The sequence below is a fragment of the Corapipo altera genome, unplaced genomic scaffold (genome assembly GCF_003945725.1).
Source record: "Corapipo altera isolate COAL_440 unplaced genomic scaffold, ASM394572v1 0, whole genome shotgun sequence".
Taxonomy (NCBI): domain Eukaryota; kingdom Metazoa; phylum Chordata; class Aves; order Passeriformes; family Pipridae; genus Corapipo; species Corapipo altera.
In genome coordinates, this window is record NW_020884872.1 from 39,209,838 (window position 1) to 39,237,351 (window position 27,514).

The following is a 27,514-nucleotide window of genomic DNA, read 5'->3' on the forward strand; positions in this document are numbered from 1 at the left end:
AGCTTCATAAAATGAAGACAAAGATTAGATTCTAGTGAAGAGAAAATGCATAGACTCAACAGCAACCATCCTCCCTCTTCTAACAGAAACACAGACAGGGGAAACTGCATTTCATCCCCTCCAAATAATAGCAAAAGTCTCCTGACTTAAATTTAAAAGTCATATTTGCAGTCCCAATTCATCCAAATAGCACTTTTGCTCATAAGAGAATCATGGAATGACTGACGTTGAAGGGATCTTGGGAGGCCTTTAGTTTATTCACCCTGTGTCCCCCTTCCCACCAAGCAATCTCAACAGCAAATTCAGAACAGGTTGCTCAGACGTTTGTGTAGTCATGTCTTGAAAATCTCCAATTTACGACCACTGACACTTGCTGTGCTACTCACTGAAGAGTGTAGCTTTATATTCCTAGCAATCTCCTCTGAGGTCCTGTCATTAGGTCCACCCTAAGCTTTCTTGTTTCCAGGCAAAACAAGACCGATTGTCCCAGATGCTCCTTACAGATTGTCTGTTCCAGCCCCAGCACCACCTTCATGGCTCTTCACTAGACTTACTCTTTTTTGTTTTTTATTGCCATCTTTCTTACAAGCATGAGGGGGTTAAAACTGGACAGAGCACTCCAGAGGTGGTTTAGTAAGTGCTGAGTTAAGCAAAGTAATAGTTTCCTCCGATCCTTATAATTATGACAAACACAATGTATCTAAACATCTTCACCCCATACACAGTCTCTGGAGTCAATACACCATTTCAGGAGAGAGGTGCTTCCTCTTTATTCCTTTCAGTATAGGAAATATAAAGGATTAACCTAAAGGAATGTCCATCAGAATTTCCGTTCTTCCTCTCCACTCAAGTGAAGTAAACATGCTAGAAGAGGGAAAGTAAACAACTTTTTTTTTTTAACTTACTTTGCTATAACTTTTGTGATAGTCTCTTGGAAAATGCCTCATTTTTCATTTGCACATGATGCATCTCCCAAAGAGACTGACCCTATATTTGAGATATCATTTAATAACCAGAAAGAGTGGAACATAAAAAAAAAAATCTCAATATTAAAAAAGATATCCAGGAAAACATTAACTGTAAAACAGACTGAACCACAAAGAATAATTTGATGAACGGGGTACTAAACTAAGGATCCTTGAGTTTAATTTGTTCTTTGTCAAAGACACCTCTTGAATCTTCGTGAAAACAGAGATACTTTCTGTACCCATAAAATAGGGATAATAGACAGTATAGTTCCTCTCTCATCAGGAAGGTTAGGAAGTACAGTATTCCCAGGTTGTTTGGAAGCTGTCGGACAGTGCATCCGACTCCTGCATGGTTGGCAAACATTTTTTTCCATAAGCAAAGTGCTTGGAGGCCACTCTAGGACAGATGTATTTGTGTCACCTGACCTAATCAGTGTTGCTGCATTCACCCTCAGATCTGCACTCCTCCCAAAACAGGCATGTGTGCTCAGAGCAATAACCCACTACAGTTAACCTACTGCCAGCCGGCCCTCTGGCCATCCACCCTCACGTAGACAGCAAAAGCAGCTGCTTTCCCACACTAATCATACTTTGCACAAGGTTTGTTTCACACGGCTATTGTTTTAAAATAACTTAGAATTAAAAAACTGGGTTTGTTAATGACTGTTTACTTAAGGAAGGGAAGAAAGAGTTAAACTCTAATCATGAAAATTACTAAACATTCCCATTCCAGATGTAATTTGAAGTGGGCATCGCAGGTTAATGGAAAAGCAGCCAAGATACTTCTAATAATTCAATTTTTCTTATCTTACATTAAAAGTCTTCTAATAAAGGATTTATAATGGAACCCTTGAAAATGAAACTGGAAAACAAAGCATTTATTGTTTTACTCTTAAGACTAAAGTTAGTATTTATATTTGAAGAAAAATGCACATAAGAAATGGGCCAGTACTTCGTGCAGTCACCAGAGAGAACACAGCTGACATTCATTACTTATCAGTGTAGACCAACAGTGGCAGTTGTACGGTTTACAAAAGAAACACACCAATTGTGCTCAAGCATTAATATAGCACACATCTCTACTGAAATTATTTTATTTCTTAAGTTTTCCAAATTTAAAACACTTCTGGTATAAATTCCTACTAATAACAATAGCACATATTTCTAAGTATTTCCAAATCTACACTACCTATGCATTGCTCTAATTTTTCAGATTATCCCAGATCTTTTTCTACAGCTATCATCTTTTATAAACAACATTAAGATATATGAAGCTACTTAAATTTTCAAATCCTTCTACCAAAGTTTACCCTGGGTACTTATAAACTTAGTTGAAGTGACTAGAGAACTTAAACGTAAGTTAATTTTTGCCTTTGCTTCTGTTGCTGAGCTTCTACCCATCATCTGCACCCTTGCTTGCCTTCAGCAGTTCCCATTTGAGTCTGTGGATTTCTAGAAATATTTTCTAGTGCGTACTTGAAAAAATATCCTCGAATTCAACTGACCAATTTTTTTTTTTTTTTAAGCCAGAAGTCTCCACTGCAAACTACATCATTAAAAGGGCTATCAATTACTTTGGAGAGCTTTGAACCAGTATTCATGACTAAGTACTCCTGATTTGAAATACAATGCAATGCATGCATTTTTTTATCACTAAGAAGGCTAATGTATGCTCATGTTTGATACACTGAAGGAGATGAGCAAGACTTTTCAAACAGCAGGAACAAAGTCTACTCATTTCACATGTGCCATCCATAAGTTTCTATTCTTAACTGTCATAATATCTTTTCTTGTGTCTTCTGGTGTCTAGAGCAAAAGCTTATCTTTAAGAATCTGTTAATACAATACTACTGTTTGGCTTATGTTTTTATTGTTCCTAGTTGAGTGTCAGGTGAGGCTGCCCCCTCATAACGCAGTATGGACCTATCCAACACCTGCATCCTTGCCTTTGTCCTCTATTCCCCTCTCCCCATTCCTAGCTTGCCACCGACTTTGCGCATCCACTGAAGTTAACCAGATTCCTTCACGAGATAAATCAACCCAGTAAGTCACAAAAAAACTACCCCAGCAAAAGCAGCAACAGTAAAAAATGATGCAGTTTTTATGGTGGTTTAAAGAACTGAATCTGCTAAGGAAAAGGACTGAAGAGTCCCAGAACATGAGATTCTGTACTGATGTGTCAGAGAAGGGAGACAGATCAGCTACAGCAGCACTGTGCCTTCAGAGCAGGTGATCAGAGTACCCTTGAGTCTACGCTGGATGGAAGCCAGCTGAGTTGCCCCAAGATTAGTTAAGTACACCTTAGCAAAGATAACAAAGGAACTTTTCAGCTTGAACCATCACAAGCTTACTGCCACTCAAGGTGACTAAGGCCTGTTGCTGTGGTCTCAGTCAGGAGCCAATAACAAGCTGGACACAGTAATCCCACATGTAGGACTGTATTACACATGGAGTTGCCCATTATATCATGATATAAAGTAGTTCTGGTGCAAAGATTAGTCATCCACGAACTCACAGTCCTGAGGTAAGAAAAATCTGTTCTGCTTCTTAATGAGACTAGAATTTGGCAATGTGCCAGTCATGTCCAGTGACTGCCAATCTGGCAGTGCTGTCTCCAAAGTCAGATGAGGGTTCTGCCACATTGGATTAATGATGAATGGACGAAAAAGAATCTCCATGGGATTCATAAAGGACCCATAAATTATGAACTATAAACATTGTCTTTTTTTTTTTTTTAAATAAGGAAGATATTCTGCCTGATGAATGCCAGCAGAAGTGAGAGATCCGTATGGAAGGACTGAGTCTTTGACCACATAGGTCAAGAAAACATCTAGAGCAGAGTGGCTACGAGAGAAGACAAGCTTTTAAAATTTGATCCTTGTGAAAGGAAGCCAGTCTATTTGTTTACTTATTTTTATACCAACAGTTGTTAAACATTTTTGAAACTGAGTAGTTTAGGATGTTGTAAAGAAACATTTGCATCTGTGTTTACGTTAACTAGTGTACAAGTTCATAATTTCAAGGTGATGCCCATTACTATGTGTAATGAGCAATGAGACCAGATTACTGAAATACTCTGAAAAAATGCCAGATCCTCCAGACAATACTACAGTGAAAACAACGAGTGCCAAAAGGCAATTCTGAAGATGCTGCACAAACTCAATGAAGTAGCAACAGTGTTGAGTAAAAAGAAACTTTACCTGACTATAGTTAGGTAAAGCAGAAGCACTGTCTGTAACGAAGCACAAAAGCATGGCAGAATTGAATTCATGTTTATTTTACATATTTCTTATCACATACAAATTGTTTTTCTTGACTGTGGGTGTATTTCACTTACTAGGAGTATGTATTCTGCCTTCTTGAAAATAAAGACATTAACTATTTCACCTATGTTATGCATTATTTAAAAACTATGTTATGCATTATTTAAAAACTATTTAAAAACTATGTGTATGCATAGATATATTTGAGGAAAAAGTAACGACTGATTTGGGAACATTATCAGTCTAAAAATATAATGGAGTAATAATCAGAAACAACACTGCTCAGGAAAAAAAGAAACATTTCCAAATAGAACAAACCTTTAAAACCATCAGGATAGACTTCAGGAAGGAATTTAGTGCTGATGTCTCCTTGAACAAAGCGTGGATGGATGATCACTTCTCGCAGTAAAGAAATATTGTGAGCCACACCTGAAAACAAAAAGCAAATCAATACACAAACAATTTATAAAAATATGAACTCTTATTATGGAATAAATACTTGTTCACAATTTTGATACCATAGTACTGATGTAATTAATGTAGATTTATCAGTTTTGTTTCACTCCTGCCTCAAGACACCCCTCTTAAACACTCGGTTTAATCAAAGTAAACAATCTAAATTTTCACCTCATGAAGCCTAATTCAAACACCTAGTAAAATCAAGGACAGTAAGCACAACCAAGAGACTTTTAGCTCAGTTCTAGAAGATATAGGCAAGACCACAACCATCTGTTTGAAATGACAGATTAGCCATTTCATGGCTAATGACAGTAAATATTAACTCAATTCCAATGACCCCTGTATGGAGGATATGCACCATGCTACACCCCAATTATAATAATGAAACACAGTAAAAAGTTAAGTTGCCACTTAACATACAATTTTACAACATCTGTATAATTTGTAACTCATAAGAGACTCAGAGACTCCTGTGGAACAAAGAAACTCATTGCTTCCTCCATAAGAACCTTTATCCAACCCTGCCTGGTCAATTCCTTTATTGAATGCCCTGGTTCCCCTTTAGCACTGCTCCATGACCCTGTTAGGCATTTGCCCCTCCAAAAAAATTATTTCTTTAGTTTAAAAATTATTTATTATAGAGCCTTTATAGCCAGTTTTGCCCTTTAATTTCTTTGATACTATATTGCTTTATTTTTTCTGAATTTCTTCATCTCTTTTCATTCCACTTCTCAGCCTGAATATGATGGTCATTAAAAGTTATTTCCTTGTAATACTAAATACAAGGAAGTCTTTATAGGAGTTTGGAGAGGAAAGGTGGGGCAAAAAAAAAAAACCTGAAAAAAAAATCCCTAGATCATTTAAATTGCCTTCTCCTAACTGCAAATAATTTTCAAAAAGAAGATACTTTCTCTTCAGAGAGTAGCACACGGGAAGGGAAAGTTTAAGCTAAGAAAAGTTTAAGCTAAGAAAACCACTCTCTTTATCTCACTTTCTTCTCAATTTTAGAAAGAGACTGAACAGAAAATCTGAAGAGCCATGAGAGTTCAATCCCAGTATGATTACACAGAATAACACTGGCTCATATACATTAATATTTCTTAAGGGAAGCTGAAATAGACATGCAGTTCAGGAGCATCGCATGGGTGGCTGCAGGTGTTGATCTATTCCAGGTATGGATAAATGAGGAAGTTGCTATGGGAAAGAGGTTATCCAACCTCAGCTGTGCACGTTCTCATCCCTCAGGAAATACAAAGTAATTCACATTCTTTCCTCTTAGTGTCAGAGGAACAGGTAACCCCAAATCACATTGTGTTTGCCAGGTCATATGAACTTTGGCTTTAGCTGCACACCATGAAGTAGAAAACGCAGAGCACATCACAGAATGGTTTATTTTGTAAAAATCTGTCTACACATTCAGATCTCTTGTAAACCACAAAATTCTGAACTTCAACTTTAGATATGCTTATTTACAAGTTATTATGATTGCGATGACATGATTATGATTAATGATGACATGACTCAAAGTTATTTGTACTTTTTTTCAAAAACCTTTAATTTTAAATAACACTGAATAATAATTCATTGTAAACTCAAGTATTTCAACTATAAATTAAGTTATTTGGATTTTTTTCCTTTATCAAGATCTCACCAAAGCAAAGATAATAGCAATACAGCAAATGCAAAGTGCCATGGCTACAGAAGGAAATTCTTTTGCCCTTCTACTTCTTTTTCTTGTGTTTTTCCAGTTTAGAAGCATGAACAACATTCTTGTTATTTTATATGCAGACCAGCTTAAACAGTTTCAAGGCTTTTTTTCCCCTACTAGTCTGCTGGTGTGAATTTTCAAGCTCTATGTGTGGCCATCACTGAAACCACTTTCAACACACTGCGTCAGTCTCATTGAATCATGAAGTCACAGCTTTAGAGACTAGTTCATGAGCCATTAAGTAGCACATTACAGAACTAGTTCAATGATGACATGATAAAAATTTGTCCATTTGATTAAAAGATCAGCCTCCTTTTGTTGCTTGCAACATAAATAATCATTCACAGACCCTGATTTCATAAACACTGAATGAAACTCACACTGCAACTCCACTAAGCAAAAAAAAAAATTAAAAATCTTATGCTAAATGACTGTAACTCAGAAACATAGAACGTCTGGCTTTGGCTGCTAAAATTGCCCCCAAAATTTCCGATTTGAATAGTAAGTTGAAATATCAGAGAGACTTTATCCATTAAGCACAGATTCATGACTATAATTCAAAGACAATAAGGAGCTTTTCAACACTGCCCAACTTTGAATCCAGGATTTAAACATGCTACAATGTGTAACCAGATCATCTCACATTTTTTCTTTCCTTAACTGCTATAAGATCCCTGGTGAGACGATGGCTGATGACAGATGACAGAGCTTGTTGTCTCAACTGACTGCCCAAAAAGACCTAAAATCAAAAAAGTACTATGAGTATTTTTAATTATTTCCAACTCGCGTGCACCAAAAAACCAGAGACTTCTGTAATGTTTTAAACTTCAAAATTCCTCTAATAAGTTAAACAGACAAGCCTAGGTTCTTGGGAAGCAATATGACATATATTTTACATACACAAACTAATAATTTAATACACAAGTTTCCCTTTAAAGTATCAAGAAAGGCTATCTTTATCAGTCCCTGTGATCATTATGTGAGCAATGACTGCATGGTTGATCTGCTTCTCAAGACTAAGTTGATACCTTTAGTGATGTTCCAAATCATATGGGGGTTTTTTTTAAAAAAAAAAGTACCAGTGTAATCCTTCAGAAGTCTAGAAGTTTTAGACTTGCAATTTAGCGTGACCTCTGTCAAAGTTCATAAGGTCTCCATCTGTGTGTAAGTAACTGCTAGGCTACAGAAATATGGACCCCTAGAGCAGCTTGCTCCTGACTACCTGCTGCTTCCAAAACACTGGCCAGACATTAGCCTCACACTCTCACAGGATCAAACAGAGGCTAACAGGCAGTGCTTATTTCATGCAAAGTTAGACACTAAACTGAAGTATATTGTATTTATGTTGCAGTAGTTTTCAGGGAATTTTGCTTTTTCTTGACCAGGTCTACAGTCTGCCAGGAACAAAATCACATTTGTTAGCGTGACAAGCCATGACATTTTCAACAAACAAACAAAATCCTTAACTATATCCATTTATTTCCCCCCAGAAAACAAAATTTCACTTCAGCACCATCTTTTTTACATTAAGACTGATGCAGAACTGCAGTTACAGTTATATTCTTCTTCCCTTTAAGTCAAAATACAATAAAAAATAATAATCACTGTTCCTTGTACCTCTATTGTTTCATTTCACTTGGTTGTATTCTTCATAAAATATTATATCAGTAGAAGCTCAGTTTAAGATATACCTCTTGGTTTTCAATTTTTATACACCATTTTCCAGAATACATTTCTAAAAGAGAGCACATCAGCATCTAACTTCTGGAGATCTAATGAAATTTTTAAAAACTATATATTCATATGCTTTATATAAAATATGTATCCTGAGGTTCCATTAATTTTCCAGTTAAATTGTAGTTATTGCCTAATGAATACAGGAACACACTAAATGATCACACTGTTTCCCAAAGCTTATTAGCAACCCCTGTTTGAAGAAGCCCTCATTAAAAAAAATAAATTAGAATCAGAAGAAATTACTCTCCATACTGCCTGTCTCTATCTTGTCTCCTTCCCTTCCTCATTCTCTGCCTTAAAAACTCTAAGTATACCAGATTTTTCACTAACTTACAAAATGTAACTCCTAAGCTGTCCTCACAAGAAAACAGCAACACGATAATAAAATCCATTTTATAGAAAACTAATTTTATAGTAGGTTTATGAAAAGGATATCACACCACATTTTTACTCACTAAAAATCAGAAGTTGGAATGCCAAGGCACAAAACCATAGGCAATGTTTTCACTATAAATATTTACTGACACTAAACATATTCAGTGTTGATTAGCCTTTTTACAGTATTAAGCTTCTGTCATCTTGATGCCTGCAAACACAAATCTGCATTTATCCACAAACTTAATTGGAGTACTACATGCCTCTCTGTAGATAAGCAGTTGAACAGACTTAACTTGCTGATAATTTCAAATTGTGCTAAGTGGAACAGAAGTAACTTTATCTGCATACATAGGGATTGCAAAACCAACATGTGGAGTACAGTACTAGAGGTTTCTCTTTTTAAAATCCAGCAAAGCTAAATTATCCCTCAACAATTTAAATGCTCAATAAGAATAAATGTGATGAAGCTTAGAAGGCATCCTGTTTCTATAAACAAAATATTAAAAAATATTAACTAAGCTCTGCACTGAGCATTATGAAACTGATTACATTACTGTCCACTTAAAACAAGAACATTATCTGATTTGCACAGACTATGAAAACACCACTTACTTTCAACACATGAACTTCTCAAGTCCATTATTACTACCCAGATAGCCTCCAAATTTGCAATTCCAAAAGCTTTCATAATATTCCCCCAAACCCTCAACACTGAACTATTTAATTGTCTTTCAAAGCTTGTGTTTTGCTACAATTCACTTCAGAGCAGGCTATATGCATACAAAGTCCCATCCCAAAAGCAAGAAAAATAGAGGTTTTAGCTTTGTAATTTTAATACACAAACATCCACATAAAATTCTCACATCATATCATTACACCACTGACCCTCAGAGCTGAACATGTATTTCAATTAAAACAACGATTCTGGAGATTCAACAACAATTCAAGTCTGGAAATCACAGAACTCAGAATAAAGGGGGGAAGAAGAGGGGTAAAAGCAGATAATATATGGTAATATCCTACTGTAAAAAAAAAAAAGCTCAACCTGAAACTAGATTTTGTACTGCATGTAGTTCTGAACTTCTTAACAAGAGTGAGCCAACCATTATTTATAGGATTAGTAAACACATATGAATGTTTGAATCAGTAGAATAATTGGAAGCAGAAGTTAAGCAGGCTTTGTCAAGAACAAGTGAAAGAAAATGAATGGCCATTCTGCCATCATCCTCTCCTCAGCCATCCTTTTACTCTAAAGATGGGGAATAGAACACTAGGACAACTTTACACCTAATATACACCTAGAAATAACAGCACTTGTCTTTCAATGCCTCCTCAACCTGGCACGTTGCATTTCTTGTTTTTCACTGCCACAAGTCTTTTTTCCTTAATAAAAGAGAGAAAAAAACCACACAAACAAAAACAAAAAAGTGACAGAAAAGGTACCTTATTTTTCTATTCTGCACCAATAAGACTGCCTTCCTCTTTCACGTGTACTTCAATTGTTCTTCCCTCTTTCTTTTCCATAGGACAGCAGTAAACTATAACCCTTCCTAAATTACACACCATAACATTCCACTGACAAGTTGCCATTCCCACTCCCTCCCTTGTGACTGGCTTAAGAAAAGGAGAAGAGAAACAGAAGCAGCATCTTCCCTCATGCTAACATCTGAACTCCAAGTTGATGCTACTAAGCATCCTGAAATGGTCCTTTCTAATGATTTCAACCTAAGCTTGATTCTTTCCCTTCTCCAATTTCAGTTTCCACACCGATACACTTGGGAACCTGTTGGTCCCTATTGCAAAGGCGAGAACACAAATACTCTTGCAGATGTACCAGTGTGTTACCTCTGCTATGCAAAAGGGAAAATCCACAGTTCAGTTGTATGACCCGTTGCAGCACTTTTCAAAAGCACAACCAGAAAAAACAAGGCTCATATCTTTTTTAAGAACAAACACTATATGCAGTTTTTGCAGTTAAATAGGCTTACACACAAAGATTGTTTTGTTCACAATACCAATGAGTACACTTGCATATTTCCATGGGATCAGAGTACAGGAGAATGTAAAACTTACGAGTATACTGCCACTGAGATGAACCTTTTAAGCTAAAACAAAATCATTCAGTACTTTATGATGTTTGGATCCAAAATAAAGTTTACTGTGAAAAGTTTTGTATCTGAAATTAAATTATTTGAAATAAATTATAAAATACTAAAATTAAAGTGGAGGGCTTTTTCTTGTGCTTTAGGATGGTCCAGGGAGGTAGGTCCACATGATCCACTCTGGTCCCTTCCAACCTGACCCATTCTGTGATTCTTGGAAAGCCAAGCCCTTCTCAGAACACTAAGCACAGCACTCTTTTTCCTCCCAGTTAATGTTTATGGTTGCCAAAACTCAAGACAACAGTTCTGCTGCCACTGTTCTGGCAGGTCTCCTCTCATATCAGAGTTAACTTCTATATTCCCCTTCCCCTCAGACATCCACCACAATTATTTACCACTTTTCTGTTTTCTATTTTATGTTCGCTCTTTTACCCTATGCTGGATGATTCTCCATTCCCAGCTGGTGGCTCCCTTATTTCCCCCTCATTTCTACTCCTTCTTGCTCTATCTGCTGCTTATGCTTTCCTCAGATGTTCCTTTTTCCACTCTTCTTTCTCTCAAGTGGTCCACTACATTCCTCTCTCCACATAGCAAGCAGGAACTCAGAGAACAGTTGACTTGACACAAAGACTGTTAATTTCATGTTACTGCTTTACATTTGAATGCACAGGGAAGATAAAAAGCGAACAGAGGTCAAAGGAAAGATTACAGGAATCTCTGCACTCAAGGATATGAGCTATCTGTCCATCAGACCTCTAGTGAAGTAATAATCAGTTCCACTAGCTGCATAAGCATAATCATTTCTTTTATCTAAATAAATAAAACCAACACTCATAAATAAACTTTCCAGAACTTCATACTGGATTTTACATACGCCTTTGACAAGGTGGTGTTAGGTAAAAGGCTGGACTAAATCTCAGAGGTCTTTTTCAACTTGGTTGATTCTGTGAAATGAACACATTATGCAGTATCAGAAAATACATGACAAACACATGCTAAAATTTTAGAAAAACTGAGAAGGAAATTATACCATATTATGTCTACACACACAGTAGATACATTGAGAGGCATTCTTTCAATACCCTATTTCTGTTGTTCAAATTAAACAGAAAAGCAAAACAAAGTTTCTGAAAAAAGTATCATAAAATAAGAGAGATGAACTACTAACAACAGTCCATGCTCACAGGAAACAATTTGTCCCTCATCCTGATGAGCAACAGTGCCTCTATGCTTGACTGGCATCTCCAACTTTTGAGTATTCACAAATTCTCCAGTAATCACTGGACAAAACAAGAAGCATATCTTCTTGAGACAAATCTGGGTTGGACCCTTAACATGAATCATCCCTGAACTACACTGGAAGACCGAGAGATAAAAATGCTACCTACTTAGATCTTATCTGATTCAGAAGTCTCAACAGAGGAGTCAGTTCCAGTCAGAACAATTTAGACTGTAAAGAACCTCAAGAGATCATTTAATCCAACACACAACTGAATGAAGTGCTATCCTAGACTTTCATCTACTCCCGTTAATAACAATGGAGATATTACACTGCAGGAAAAAGATGGAGATTACATTCCCATGACCACAATTAATCTATCTTGACACAGTCTTGAGTTAGTCACACTTGTAGAATCTACCAATGAAGAGACTATATTATTTCTTATTTCAGTGTGCACAAGTTGTCACAGCCAAAAACGTAATAAATTGTTAAGGCAACAGGCATTTTCAGGGCACAGTATTGTTGCAAATATCCCAATTTGATTTATTCAACATTATAATGAAGATGCTGCTATTACAGGTACTATATGATGCAGCCTTGGTTGCTTAAGTCAAATTTTGCTTAAGTCTGCTTTCTTTACAAATATTAGACTATTTTTTTTAATTTAATTGATTTCCTTCATGATGTTGTCAGGCAGATCTAACCGGGAAGGACAGCTAAACCACAAATTCAAGGCCAGGTACTATCCGGTCCTAGAAAACAAGTCAATAAAGACTGTAGTCTGAGGACTTGTTCCCTGTAAGCCGAATGAAGCTAAAAAGCAATGGGGTACCTTGTGGATATCCTAAAGTCACAGCAGTAGAAACTGAATGTTTGCTCATACAGCAAAGTCCTTGCATTTCACACTGCCAGCATGTCTCAACTCAGCCTGGATGAGTCACCCTCCTGGAGGGTCATTGTGCTACTTCAGTTCTGGATTCTCTAATGGGACCGCCATGAATGATATTATACGGCGGCATTTGCTCCAAGAGGACACTTGTCTTCTAAGAACTGGATAAAAACCACTGATTTCACACAGGTCAGTAAGTAACTATCAAAACAGTAGTGACTAAAGGTCCTTACCAACTTCTGCCTGCTTTGAACTGGTGACACAGAAGTGATGGGAAAGACTCCATTCTCCATTAGCAGTCCCTAAGCTACCCACTACATGGTCTTTGACCTGTTACCCAGTCACCCTATCCCATTCCCACCCTATGTGAGTGAACAAGCATCTTTGTTTATGGAAATTGCAATCCTTGGGAATTTAAATCTAAAATTCTCACAGTGTACATTATCAGTACAACTGACGCTGACTTCAGCTGGTATTACTTAACTAAAATGCTTTGTAACTCAGAAGAGACTTGTAACTTACAGGGAAAAAACACGCAGTCTCTAAAACACAATACAAACATAAATGCTGCTTCCCAGGAAATCAGGAGGGCAAGAGGGTTGTGTTCTGAAACAGGAATCTGAAGCACACTATTCAGGAAGACTACGGTAATCTCCAGTTATGTACAAGCTTGCTATTCAAATATAAAACCAAGTAACCTCAAAACTAGATTAAAAACTATTTTGTGTCTTTTACTGCTAACAAAAACTCTGTTATGGAAAAAGGTTCATGTAAGGCACTTTACATAAGATCAAGGTGGTTTAATATTGGGTTACATACCACCTAACATTTTAAGGTAAAAACATGCACAATCATTTTAGAAAAAAAGGAGTTCTGCACACGTCAATGCAGTTTAGAACATTACAGACTGGACGGTTTCTACCAATTACACTATCAAGAATCATAGGCAAAAGATACTTTATTATCCACAAATTTTCCATTTCAACTGAACACTGAGAAGAAACTATCAGTTGATTAAAACTACACAAAAATCCCGTTGGTTTTCAAATAGAAACCACTAGCCACTACAACTAAAAATGTGTTCTGAAAATTCATCTACTTTTGAAACGTGTGGTACATTTCATTTCGTGCTTTGTAGTACTTTAAAAAAGAAAACGTTCCCTCCCTGTAGTCCGTGTATTATCTCTTTCAATATATTTAATAGATTAAGAGCTTTTTCCAGACAGAAATACTACAGAGATATCAGAAGTGAACACTTAAATGCATACATGCACACTAATAAAAAGACTCTAAAAACCTCAAGAATACAAATCAGTACTTTTCTGGTGTAAAGTGTCATATCCTTTAAAGGCATTTATATATCTGTAGAACTGTTATTAGCTACATACACATCTGTGTAAAACACCTAAGGACAAATGATCAGGTTCCATCCCACATTATAGCACACAATAAAAAATTATGCTTCCCACACAATTGCAATATTCTCATTAAATATCATACCTCTAAGTATCACTTGCTATTAATACAACTCAGTGTAAATCCAGAGCCTGTTTCTGTTAAAAACAACACCAACAAAAAACAACACCAAAAAAATCCCACCTCACATCAGTCAACTACAGTGGTATAAATTTCTCTGTCATATAAATTTACTCAGCTGTTATACAGCAGGGGATTACATCAGCACATTGTATTGCAATAGCCTAATGGCTCGAGTTGCACCAATATAAAACCCACTTTAGAGTTAGTAGTTCATTTACAATGGCCAATTCTACCATGTATCTAGCTACCCTGTGGTAGAAGGTTGTTCATTTTCCCCTAGATATATAAATCTTTCAAGTATGATACGGCACCTGTAGTATTCAGCAGCCAGCATTAAAGCCAAACCAAGTTTTACAGAAACTTTACAGAAATTTTTACCTCTCTTATCCTGAGTTGTCCTTCCTATTTTCCATACGGAAGACCTAAAGATTTTTCCCACACAAACCATGACCTCCCTCACTAAAACCTAGTAAGAATGAAAGGGTCAGGGTTGATTCACCCCTGCTGCTTGGAAAGGCTGGAAGAACAGCTACATCTACGCAGTCAGACAGTAAGAGCTGAAACACATGCTGACCAACAGTCTACATCTGTATTTGCCCAAACCTAAACAATTACCTTGAAAATAAGAAAAATATATACATACACAATTAAATACCGCATTATCTACTATCAATATACTTAACTCCTATAAAATGGCAACTACTTTAAAGTTCTTACAGTACAGGGGCCTTTTTTTTCCCCTCTACAACATAATAAATCAATTATATGCTACCATTCTGTGACAACTATGAGTTTAAGGAAATTATTTAAATATTTATCTCATAATATTCAAGGGAAAAAATGGACAAAAAAACTGGCTCTTTACAGTTGATGTATCTTCTCAGCTTAATTAACACAATCTTCTCCCATTTTAATTTGCACTTAAGAAGCAGGAACTTTACTCCATTTGCTAATTACTACGTTTTCAAGCTGTTTTCTTGAAATAGATGACAGCCTACCACACTAGGAATCCAAATTTCTCTAGTTACCTCGAATTACGTAATTGTCCAAAGCCTCTTCCATTCTTTTCAGTGCTTCAGCTCTATTAGAGCCATAGGTAATCAGCTAAAGAAAAAAAAAAGGTATTTACATCACCTAGAAATTAAAGGTTTGTCTCTAGAATTTGAATAGCATTTAAAAATGAAAATGATTTGCAGAACTTCTGCAGTCACAAAACCTGTTCTTGCACATTACTGTATCTGTGCTTCAGAGGCTCCCTGAAACATCAAGAAAAAACTAAGACATCTTAACCCATTCACTCAAAGAAGGCCAATCATTTTTCCTTCATACAGATTTAAGCATTTAAACAAGCTCTCAGAAAAATCAGAGCAAAGGTTCAATATCCAAGTTTACTCTCCTGACTCCTAATGCCTAACCAACTTTAAAGGATGTAATTTTTTTGACAACTGAACTCTGACTATGATGTCATATTTTAATTTTACCAATATGTTACTGATTAATAAGAACTAACACTAAGAGACACTATCAACCATTTCTTTCAATGCTTCTTTTTGGAAGCCAGAATTATTGACATTTTCATCCTGGCTAGACTATGTTAACAGAGACAGATTGGCAGCATCTAAATCAGGCAGTACTGGTTGATGTTTAAATCAGAATCTTTTTAATAGTTAGAAACTGCAAGACAAATAAATTACAGTGTCAAAAGGTTAAAAGAATTTTATTTAGAAGTGACACTAAATTTCCTCCATTCCACATCTTCCTTCACTTCTCTTATATTCCCTTGAGGCATGTTATACCTGGCACCTTCAAAATACTGATTCACTAACCCTTGAACATGTTCTCACTTAAAAGATTTATGTATAGAATTAGTGCTTCATACCTTTAGAATACTGAAAAACAATAATCAACTCACTTTTGAGATCATGGGATCATAATAAATGCTAATATCACTTCCTTGTTGTATTCCACTGTCAACACGTACCTTCAAAAATAAGAAGCAAAAATAATTACATATTGATGTGAAAAAAAAATTTCAGCCCTAGGATCAAATCTACCCATCAGCCTTACAACAAACACCCACAAAGCTTATCAGGTACATTTTTCCCTCTGGAAGAACTGAAATAATTATTTGTTTTTGAGAGAATCTGAGAGGAGGGAAGGGAAGTTTTTTCCTCCACCAGCAACATTTGAAAATTATTCTCTCCTTTAAGAGAAACTTGACTGCAATCTTCAGTCAATAGTCAAAATTCTCTTTTGTTCTCCAGAATGCACAGTAAACACACTAAATTTGATTTAACAATTTAGGTGGTGTTACACATTAGCTTCAACTCTGAACATATCCAATTCTGATTTACTCCCTGGAATAAAACACAGTTGTAATTATTTTTCTGATTGGCATGAAGGATGACCCTTATAATCACACCCTTTCTGCATCTATATATAATCACATTCCTCATGTTCCACTACAGCTATTCCAAGGGCTTCAGTAGGAATAAAAGTAGAGAGCATTCAGCAGGAACTTTGGAGTTCTGCTTTATCAGCTCCATAGGAATACTGGTCCTGTGGTTTTCATGTCTGTAACACTTTCCTTCTCTGCCTCACCCTCTCAACTGTAAAACATTTTTTTTCTGTTGCTGCTGTTCCCCTGAGGCTTTAATGTTTACACAGCTTTTTCCATGGCTTTGCTTTGTAAGGACACAGCCTCAATTAAAGCTCTGATTCTGCAATATTCATGGAAGAAAATAACACAAGTTCAAAAATTTCTTTTGAAGAGTCTGATTGCTGTTAACCAGCCAACAAGTGAGTTAGTATATTGCTGATTCTTGTTTTCATCTCTCAGTTTGATTTCATCACTGTAACAATGAGGTTAGCCATATAAAACTTTTCAAATGAGCCATTTCTGGGGAATAAATATTTATTAAATTGCTGATTTTGAGCACTGGAATTTGAAATATTTTTTAAAAAATAATCAAAATAACTCGAGAGTGATAAACGCATTCTGGGGATCATCAGGATGGAGGGCTCTAATCAAAGCTGTTGAAGCAGCAGGGCTCCGATACACCACATTGTAAAGGGGGTGGGAAAGAGGGTCCTGGAATCTCACTTAAATCTTCACCTGTGGGAAGGAACCTTTGTAATAAACAGCAGCTCATCTGTCTGCAGCAAGGCAGAAAAAGGTCAATGCAACGGCTGTTAGGCCTTTAATATTTTAATTTAGGCAATTATCAAGGGACCACATGTAGAACCTCTTGTCTACAGAATCCACATGAGGGCATGATGATGACTTTATTATCCAAGTGACATAAAAAGATACCCTAGCAGGTGTACTCACTTCCTTCAGTAATAAACACTCTCTGACTAGTTTTTAGGACATTAGTTTAGAAAGAAATCTGCTTATTAATAAATTTCTATTTATATATTTATGCTTACATATTTATATATCACTTCTTCTTTATTTGTGTTTGTTTAGTATATTTATTCATATATAAGGCAGTATTGCTTCTCTACCAATTTAATCACATCTTATCTGAAAGTGCTTTATCTATGCTTAACTGGGCTCCCCACTACCTACATGAGGTACATTTAACATTAGCTACTGAGGAGATGGTAGTTCAGACATATCAACATTACAGAAAAAACATGCAGCGTATGTCTTAGCTTCCTTTCTTCACACTTTTCCCTATGTACAATATCCTAAAAAAGTTTAAAATTTTTTATAAACTATTGCATAATTTCCTTTTAAAAAAAATCTGGAGTCCCCTGTAGAAGTTTAATTTTCATAAAATAAATTCAAGATGACTGAAAAAATGACAGCAGAAAAGCAATACATTTATACCATCTTCAGTTCTCCCTGTGGTGCTTACATTTTCAGAGGTTGGTAACAGTAGGTGATTTTATAAACTATATGGTGTGACAGAACTTAATGAATATTGGATGAAAAAGAAACCCTAATTCAATAGATACTCACCATAATGTGCTGAACTTGATAAACAGCAATATTTACTAGACCTCCAGCATTTACTTCTGCTTAACATACTTCCTTTCTTTTAGCCACTATTTAAAATATCAAGGAAAAGCTAGGGTTCAAGATCCTGCTCTGTCCTAGAGCTCATTCCTATTACAGGTCAAACACTTTGCTGTTGTATTATTTTTATGTGTTATTACAGTAGGACAACAGTAAAATGAAAGATAAAAAATGCTTCAGAGGTTAAAAAAAAAAAAAACAAAAGTACAATCTATGTCTCAGTCCTACAATGAACTACTAGTACACCAAATTCAAGTTAGGAATGCCTACAAATTCTAGTATTTCTCAATTCTTTGCTATATATAAGAACTTTTTCCTTCTGGTAAGAGTCATTAAAATACCAGACTGCTGATCACACTGGCAAAGAGCAATGCTGGAGTTCTCCATATATGGCAGTACATGTTGTGCAGGAGCACTGAACATCAAAGATTACTATCACAGTACAGGGGTTTGTTTGTGGTCACTTATCTTAAGTTTCATTATCAAAGACAAAAAACATTTGGTATTTATGAGTACCACGTTCTGAGGAAATTACAGACTACATAACAAAAATAGCCAGCATATTCCTCTCTATGGCTAAGCAACAGCCCTCGCCAGCCACGTACGTACACCAGTTCTACCAGCATGAGCAGCTGACACACGGGCACAGGTAGACGATCAGAGCTAACTGGAGGCACAGAAGAAATGAATTGCAAATACATTTGGCAATATGCTATTTATAAACTGAACTCACTGTGACACACTACAAGTCTCTGCTAACTTTTCTTAAGATAAATTGTTGACAATTCTAAAATCTAAAATGCGGAAAGTAAACACTGTGGTACAATGGGCCTGAAACACTGAACCTTTTTAGTCATATTAATTTTGTTCTTAGCAGCATGACATTCTCAGGAGAGAAATTAGTTTCGCAGTGGCAGAAATACATGTATTAACACACCAATTCATGACTGTCTACATAAAATAGTTGTTCTATTTTTAATACGACGGGAGAAGAGAAAGAGAGCAGCCTATACACTCCATATGAGCTCCTCAAACCATTGCTCTGAAGCCTCCAGTGTAATTAAAATCTTTTTCTTTGGTACCACGATGGACCACGTGAAGCAATCAGGCATCTCCCACCCTTCATTTTCAATTCACCTCTCCCCCTAAGCACAACTCCCAGCCCACCCCGTCTACCTGACAAGTGACAGCCCAATCTGATTAAATGCTTGCAAGGGAGGGGACTCATGGGCCTCCATGACAGGCCAAAAGTGATCACCATGGAGATACATAATTACAGCTGTCAACGCATCTACTGTCCTGCTGGCATCAATTTGATTGCTCCCAGCAATAATGATAGACAAAGCTTAGTGTGCACTCTCCTACACCCAATCACTTTATCTATTCCGTGGTCCATTTAGCTGACATGCAACATTCACACAAGCAAATAACAGCAGTAAGCAGAACATTTAAGGCATTTTAATTGTTTTTTCTTTGTATGGATGGCTTACAAGCGCAAATGTTATTACATAAAACTCCTGCTGCAGCATTAATTGAAGAAAGATTTGGTGGGACAAAGACTGTAGGGGGTATAGTTTGTCCATTATCACTTGTACTTTCAACAGGTCTCACGTTTGGAAAATTGCAAATTGCAAAAACTTGCAAGGGCAAAATGTTTGACATCCTGTTAGCTATTACAACATGGTGAAAACTTCTAACAACCACTGGAGTATTCATTATAAATTCTTATTAAATACACTCTTTATTTCATTAAAAAGAAGTTCGGATACATCCAATGATACCTTTTTCCCTCATCTCCTCCTTAAGAGTATTTAATGGCTTTTAGATCTTCACAATTTTTTTCTGCTTTCGGACTTTGAACACAGCATGAAGCCTTAAAGACCAGAAAGGGTCAGGTCCCTTCGGAAAGTACATGGGCAAAAACAATTCAGAAAGCAAAATAAATCATATATCCAATAACATCTCCACATTTACGATTCCTCCTGTAATCTTTCACTATTTTCCGTGCAAGCAATCAGACTGAATAATTGTATTCACAGATGGTACAGACTCATCATTCCACTAACTGACAGTGTCACGTATATGTGCACTTAGACTACCTTGATTTTACAGAAAGGCCTTTAAACATAGCAGAAAACATTGTTTGTTAAACAGTTATTCCATATAGTTAGACTATATCCTGAAACACGTAATAACCACTGCAAGAAACTCATCTTTAACATCTACAAAGCTAAACAAAAAGCACTGGCAGCTTCTCACCAGTGTCCCCAGTTCTCTATGCTTAAAGAGTTGACTCAACATTTCACTGTCCTTTCCAATGGTCACAGTATTTTTACTAAAGCTGTGTTTGAAAAACTTAGGTTGAAAGTTATAAAACAAATTATTTCAACACATAATTGCACAAATCAGTTTTTCTATGTCCTATCCCCTCTCCGGCAAAAAGCTGGAAAAAGGGCCTGATTTACAAAGCCGTTGAGTATTTATAGTCTCTGCCTAGTAGAGAGAAAATCAGCACCTACAAAAACCAGAACAGAGTTACTTACACTTGGCACATGCAATGGTTCCTGATACTGAGACAGTTTACCAATGGATGGCAGACCAAAAGATTTGTAGGGGTCCTGAAATAAAATTCAACAGGAGAAAGCATTAAGCTTTTACAGATGTGGAGCAGATAATGTTAAAAAGCTTGAAGTCTAACAAAAACTGCTATTGGAACGACTTTGTTTTCTTCCCCAGAATTACTTGTGTTGAAGAATATTTCTTCATCCATCTGCCCCTGCAACTCCAAACAGAAATGGAAGCATATAAACTCTCTTGCATCAGTCAAAAAGCATGAAAGAAGTGCTCTGCATACAGTTACAGCACACCACTAAAACAAAAGATGAAAAGATGACATTTTCATTAGCTATATTGTGCCTTGGAAGAAGGATGGGAAAGTATTCAGAATGGTGGGACTGAGAAGAAATAAGAAAAAAATTTCAGAGATAAAAAAGGGAAATTAGAAATTCAATAATCTTAAGAAACCAAACCATTCTTTATGTCTTGTCTTCGGAAATCTCCTACATAATGCAACATCAATATAAACTTAATAGGACAGCAAAAAAATATATGGCCTACAGAATTATCAAATTCATGGCAACGTACTCAGATTCATTACTTCTATAGGTGAGGGGATCCAGGCTGAACAAAAAAAAAAAAAAAAAAAAAGACCCAATCATCAGTTACTCCAGGGTAAAGTCTACTAATACTCAGAATAGCTTCCATGCCAATCACAGGGCAAATATTTATTCTTTATCAAAATAGTTTGCACTTGTAATCAGTAGAGTAAGTTGAAGATTATGTGCATGTCACAAAGGTGGAGAGGGGAAAAGTAAAATAAGATGCTCTAGGTCAGAGAAGTCACAATAGTTAAGCAAAGGAAGAAACATCTGAAGATGTTGAATTATTTTTAAAAAGCAGAGTTACTTAAAACATTCCTGAAACAAAATTAAGAAAGCTAGACATTATTTTCCAGGTCGCATCCCTGGCAGTGTTCAAGGCCAGGCTGGATGTGACTTTGAGCAACCTGGTCTAGTAGAAAGTGTCCTTGCTCACAGCAAGAGGGGTGGAACCAGATGATCTTTAAGGTCCCTTCTAACCTAAATGACTCTGTGATTCTATGATTTTTTTACTTAAGAAATCTTGATTTTCATGTATCAAAAATGACAGTAAAAAGACATTACCTTGAAACATTCTAAACCTGACTGAAAATGGGTTTTAAATTTTTGTAAGTTTATTTAAGGTGAGATAGAGAGTCACATCATAATAATAAAGTTATTGTTTCGGAATGTACTTTGAAAGTTTGTCCTATAACCTGTAGTTTCAGAAGACAAGTAACTTGCTTTTCAACAACCTTTCAAAAAGTTTTAGTAAAACAAAATTCTGTAAGACGTGGAATTTCAACTGCCTTTTTAAGTCAACAAGTTTCAGATTTCAGTCAAAAGATTTCACAAACCTGGAAACAGTAGTTAACCGTACAAAATAACTCCAGCAATGCATCATTAAATGTGAACAGAACATATAGGTTTATTTCTAATGATATTTGCTCACCTCTTTTACCATCGTTAATTTTGATTATCAGAAAAAAAAGCTATGCTGAAATACACACCGTATTTTTACTGAAAAAATAAGAACTCTACAATTCTACAAAACCTCACTAACCATTCATTCATGTTACATGCTCTAAATCATGACTTTCATATGATATTCCTTGACTTCACCTTGGCATCTATCCACACCTGGGTATTATTACGCCACAATTCAACCACCTACCCTCCTCCCCATTACCACTCATTTACCTCAGCATAAACTCGACATTCAACCGCCCAGCCGTTGATGGGAATATCAGCCTGTTTGTGCCTGAGAGGGTAACCCTTAGCAACACGGATCATTTCTTGGACTAAGTCCAGGCCGGTAATGCATTCTGTGACGGGATGTTCAACCTGCAAGGTCAAGAACTGTCAGTCAATAGGTAAAAAAAAACCAGCAACAACAAAAAAAATGCCTCTCTGTAAACAAACACAGATAAACAAGAAATTTGACCAGCCAAAGAGCAGACAAAGATTATGTTTATGTTTTGTTCTTTTTCCCCAAAAAAATTCTGCTTAAACTCTGGCAACCACCATCTCTGCAGGGGTAGGAAAAAAAAAAAAAGAAAAAAACTTAGTAGACTACAATAACTAGGAGCAGTATAGAAAAGGAAAACTAGAAAGGTCACCTAGAAGGATTCGGGGGTTTGCAGGGTTTTGGGTTGGGGATTTTTTTTTCATTTATTTTACAAATTCAAATGCACCTGGTGATGATGAGTTAATTTTTCTTTGTCTGGAAGCTTTTCCCATTCAATTTGGTTTTGAAGAGACTCACACTGTATTTTAACTGAAAATCTCAAAGTAGCTAATAATCAGCCCATTCTGCTACACTTAACATGGCACAAACAGGAGCCACTTACAATTTTCCATAGAACTAGCCTACCCTAAATCTCACCCATTCGCCTGCTTTCACTAACCTGTCCTGACAAGCAACCAGATTAGCGTAATCTTGCATCAGCGCAGTGTAGCAGAAATGAGCAGATGGATCCTTCAATTTTTTCCCCCTCCAGACTTATCTGTTTAGTGCTTAGCATGCACAATAGCTGGGCTGGACCAGCAGAGTCACTCTGCGCTCTCAGCAAATTGCCGCTAACGGCTTTGGATGATGCTGCCATGGGAATACCCGTCGTTCACACTCACCCAGGATGTGCGTACAAGCATGCACACATGTGTGCACATATGCACATACACACACACACTTCTTCCTTCAAATGGGAACAGAAATTAATACCTTGATTAACTTTAAAAAAACATTTAACTAGGCACAGGACAGAAAAAAGCACCCGAAGATCGCAGAGCGCATCCTATAGATCAAGTAAAAGGTAGGCAAGCTAAAAGCATGTTCTTCGCACGGACACAGCTGTAAGACTTTCCATACAGAAATTATGACAGAACTGCCATTTTTATTACAAAATGCTTGTGCTCCAAGGACCAAAATACCTTAAGAAAACACACTCCACTAATCTTTCTCTGTCATGAGATGTCACACTATATAGCTTTACTGACTGAAAAGGTCACTGACCAAAAAACTTTGTTCTTTCTTCCTTCAAGTATATGAGTATTAAGGAAAACATTTAGTCATTATAATAATATTGTGGCTTATCAGAACAAGTAGATGCTTTGGTCTTTAAGGAAAAAAAGCTTTGTAAAAATAAACAGATGGCATCCATAATTAGCCCTGTGTGTACTGTGAGTTTGCTTAGAGTTTCAACAACATTTTAAGACGTTTTGACATAATTTTAATGACAAATCATCACTGAAACAAGCACCTATTCTTTGAAGGACAAAAGTGACATTGAAATGGAAATCTGATTATACAGTTTAAGGATATACCTTTGGGATTCAATCTTGATTCTACCTAACACATGATACTCTCCAGCATGTCAACCTTAATAACAGTATTTTGAGAATCTATGAAACATCTCGGTGTCTATCCTGCAGTGTTAAATTGAAGCAATTCAATTTCTATTAAGACTGGAAGTTTCTATTAAAACTCCCCAAGTTTTAATAGAAAGTTACTTATCACACATTCATATTTGGACAACTAAACTTACTTTCTTATTTTGGAACCTAAGTTTTAAAAAGTTACCTTTGAGTTAAGAAGAGGTTTGGAATTTTAACATTCCAGATAATTAAAATAGTTTTTATTTTTCCAAAGACTTCAGCATTATTTAGTTATACTGTCATTTTTCTTGGATAGCAATTGGCATTCCAGACTCAATAGCTTCATTGTTGTTTTCAGTTTTATTGTTGATGATCAAAATAAGACGGAATGTTTCTGGAAAGAAAAATATTTTTGTTGTTTGGTTCTTACGACTCACAAACATTTATTTAATCCATTCTTCAATACAGATCTTTGACTTGGTCAATATTTTCTTCTATTTCTTCAAAATACTCCCTTTGTGTCTCCACACAAAACAGCTTTCAGAAAACATGTATAGGAAAATTTTTTGAGGGTTTGTTTTTTGTTTGTTTTGTTTTGGGTTTTCTTTAGGGGTGGGGAGAAGTTGTTCTGCTTTCTTTTAGGACTGTGCTTAAACTAGCACTGTTTAGGTGTAATGTAGGCAATTCCAATCATATCACTAATTTGGGGGTACCAAATACATTTTAAATATGTTTTAGTATTCATTAAGACCACCAGATGACCAAAATGGGGTAGAAAAGAACTTTAACCTTGAAATCCTAGTTGACTTATTTGCAGCTTTAACCTTCCAGTGAGATGCACAACTCAAACTGCACTCCTTTCAGCATTTGCAGCTTACTTTCGGCAAGGGGATGGCAGGAGGGGGGTCAGCTGAGAACAGGACAAGCAATGAAATTGATCAGCAATAACTCTCAATTAATCAGCTGCCAAATGTAACCCCTTTCCTATCAGTTCCTTTACTTATACCAAATCTGGTCATAAACAATTTATACCAAGTCATCATTTCAATGCACTTAAGTACCGTATATACCTCTTTAAAGTCTTACTCTCTACTTTCTGTGACACAAACACACATGCATCATCACTTTTTCTGTAAATTGTCACTTATATTCCTGCTTTCAAGTCCACAAAGCTATAGCTGCTATGGCCAGCAATAGTTATACACAGTAAAGTGAAAGCGCTGCCCCTTCATGGACCTGCTGGATCTGCTCTTCTTCAGACATCTCACAGTAACCAGATTTCCTGTGAGCATTGCAAGTTTCTTTGCTTCAGTAACCTCTTCCCATATATACAATAAGAGACACTAGTGGCAAAGCCTATCAGAAAATAATAACTAAGTGCCAGTTTATACATGGTGAAGCAGGTACAAAAGATAAGGGAAAACCTACCAATGCCACAGTCCAATTAGCATCCATCACCAGAACAGTATGGAAAGGCTGCTAATTCTCCTCCTGTTCTGTGACTGACAGCAGTCTTAAAGCTCTACCATAGTAGGGTTCATCCACAGCTACACAAAACAGTCATGCAGTTTTTATGGACAGTTGGAGTTAAAAGTTAAACCAGCGATGACTGCTCCCCTTATATTCAGGGGAATAATTTCAGGACACATTTTTCTCAAGACTATCAAGGTACTCAGATCTAATAGCAAACACTTCTGGACACTCTCACAGACTGCTCTTGTCCCTCTGTGTATAAGGCATCAAGTTACTCACACACCAGTTGGAGCATTCAAGCACACCACATCAGCCAAGAAAATCTAAATTTCAGTAGACTTAAAACTATAGCCTATGTCACCCCTACTACTGTAAGTCCCTAGATGGTGTCATATACCCCTTTACATTCAGATAAATAATCTCAAAACTAACTTTCAACATACACCTCAGTTTCCAGGAAATGTGATTCACCTGGAGTCCCACAGGCTTTGCTGCTGCAGCCAAATCCAGTATCAATTGACCCAAACACACCAACCTACAGATGCTTCTCAACCCCCTGTATTTCAGTAAGCCTGGTTTCTATTTCGGAGAACTGAACAGCAGAAGTGCACACATGTTCTGCTCTTCAGGCATGTGGGCTTCCTCACTACTATGAGCAGGAACACTGGGGTCACACCTTTCTGCAAAACAGTTCACATGTATATGGGGTTCAGGAGCACACAGTAAAAAACAGCTTTTCATAAAGGCTGCTGAAGAACAGACAATGGTTGGATTAATGTACAGAATGAATGAAAAGCACATAGGAATATTTAACAGGCAAACTCCTATGTTGTCCTTGTCTATAGACAGAGCATATAACATGTGCTGTTTGTTTTCTGATTTATTATTATGTGATCAAACAAGGCAACCAGAACTACAAAAATTTCCACCAGCTAAGATGCTTGGGTTTCCCAAGTAAGAAGTAGAAAAAAGAACTAATACACAAACATTTGGTACCAACTAATTTTTTAATCACAACATTAATTCCGAAAAAATGTTTAATCTACTTCCTCATAGGAAGTTATCAAAGTTATCTTCCAATAATCATTGACACTGTTTTTTCAATTTTTCTTTGCTAGGATCTGTTTCTACATTGTATGGGACAGATGCAGTTTTCGTAGCCTATGAATTCTGAATCTGCCCTTTCTGTGTTTTAAACAAATAGCACACACTTGAGGTCAACAAATAAATTAGCTCACAATTTCAATACAACTTTCTCAATTAACATCTTGCACTTCAAAAAAATTTCTTGCAATTCAGTAATTCTACACAATTTTCTTTCCGCTACATACTCCATGTAAAAAAAAATAAAGAAACTTTCATCCATAAAACTTATAGTTTCTTTCCCAAAAAATGCAATTCTTGCTTTTACTGTATTTAGGAGCAGTACTAAATCCTGGAAGAACTGCAGCTCTTCTTGGTTTTGCTTTACATCAAATTCACCAAAGCAAAGAAACTAATTTACTCTTTGAAGAATTACCTTTTGCTTCTTTACTTATTAAAAAGGGAAGAGAGTCTCCTCTTTCTCTACTTTTTTGGATAGTATTTTATGATGGTTAAGTGGAAATGTTGTCTCTAAGATATCACTCCATGCCCTGGCAGCACTGTTAATGGCATCTTTCAGATTCAATGACTTACACAAACAATGTTGTTCTCTTCTGTCAACAACAATTAGCAATGCTTTTCTGTAGTTCTTTTGGGA

General features: G+C 36.3%; 1 protein-coding gene across 1 annotated transcript in view; it reads right to left on the reverse strand.

Annotated features, from left to right (window-relative positions):
* Positions 1–27,514, reverse strand: part of PCCA (propionyl-CoA carboxylase subunit alpha) — a 298,109-nt gene that overhangs the window by 135,539 nt on the left and 135,056 nt on the right. Inside the window, exons 14-18 of the mRNA XM_027646956.1 lie at positions 22,627–22,770; positions 20,833–20,907; positions 16,178–16,246; positions 15,294–15,369; positions 4,550–4,660 (exon numbers count right to left, since the gene is read on the reverse strand). Of these exons, the coding sequence (XP_027502757.1) occupies positions 4,550–4,660; positions 15,294–15,369; positions 16,178–16,246; positions 20,833–20,907; positions 22,627–22,770 (475 nt within the window). The remainder of the gene's footprint in view (positions 1–4,549; positions 4,661–15,293; positions 15,370–16,177; positions 16,247–20,832; positions 20,908–22,626; positions 22,771–27,514) is intronic.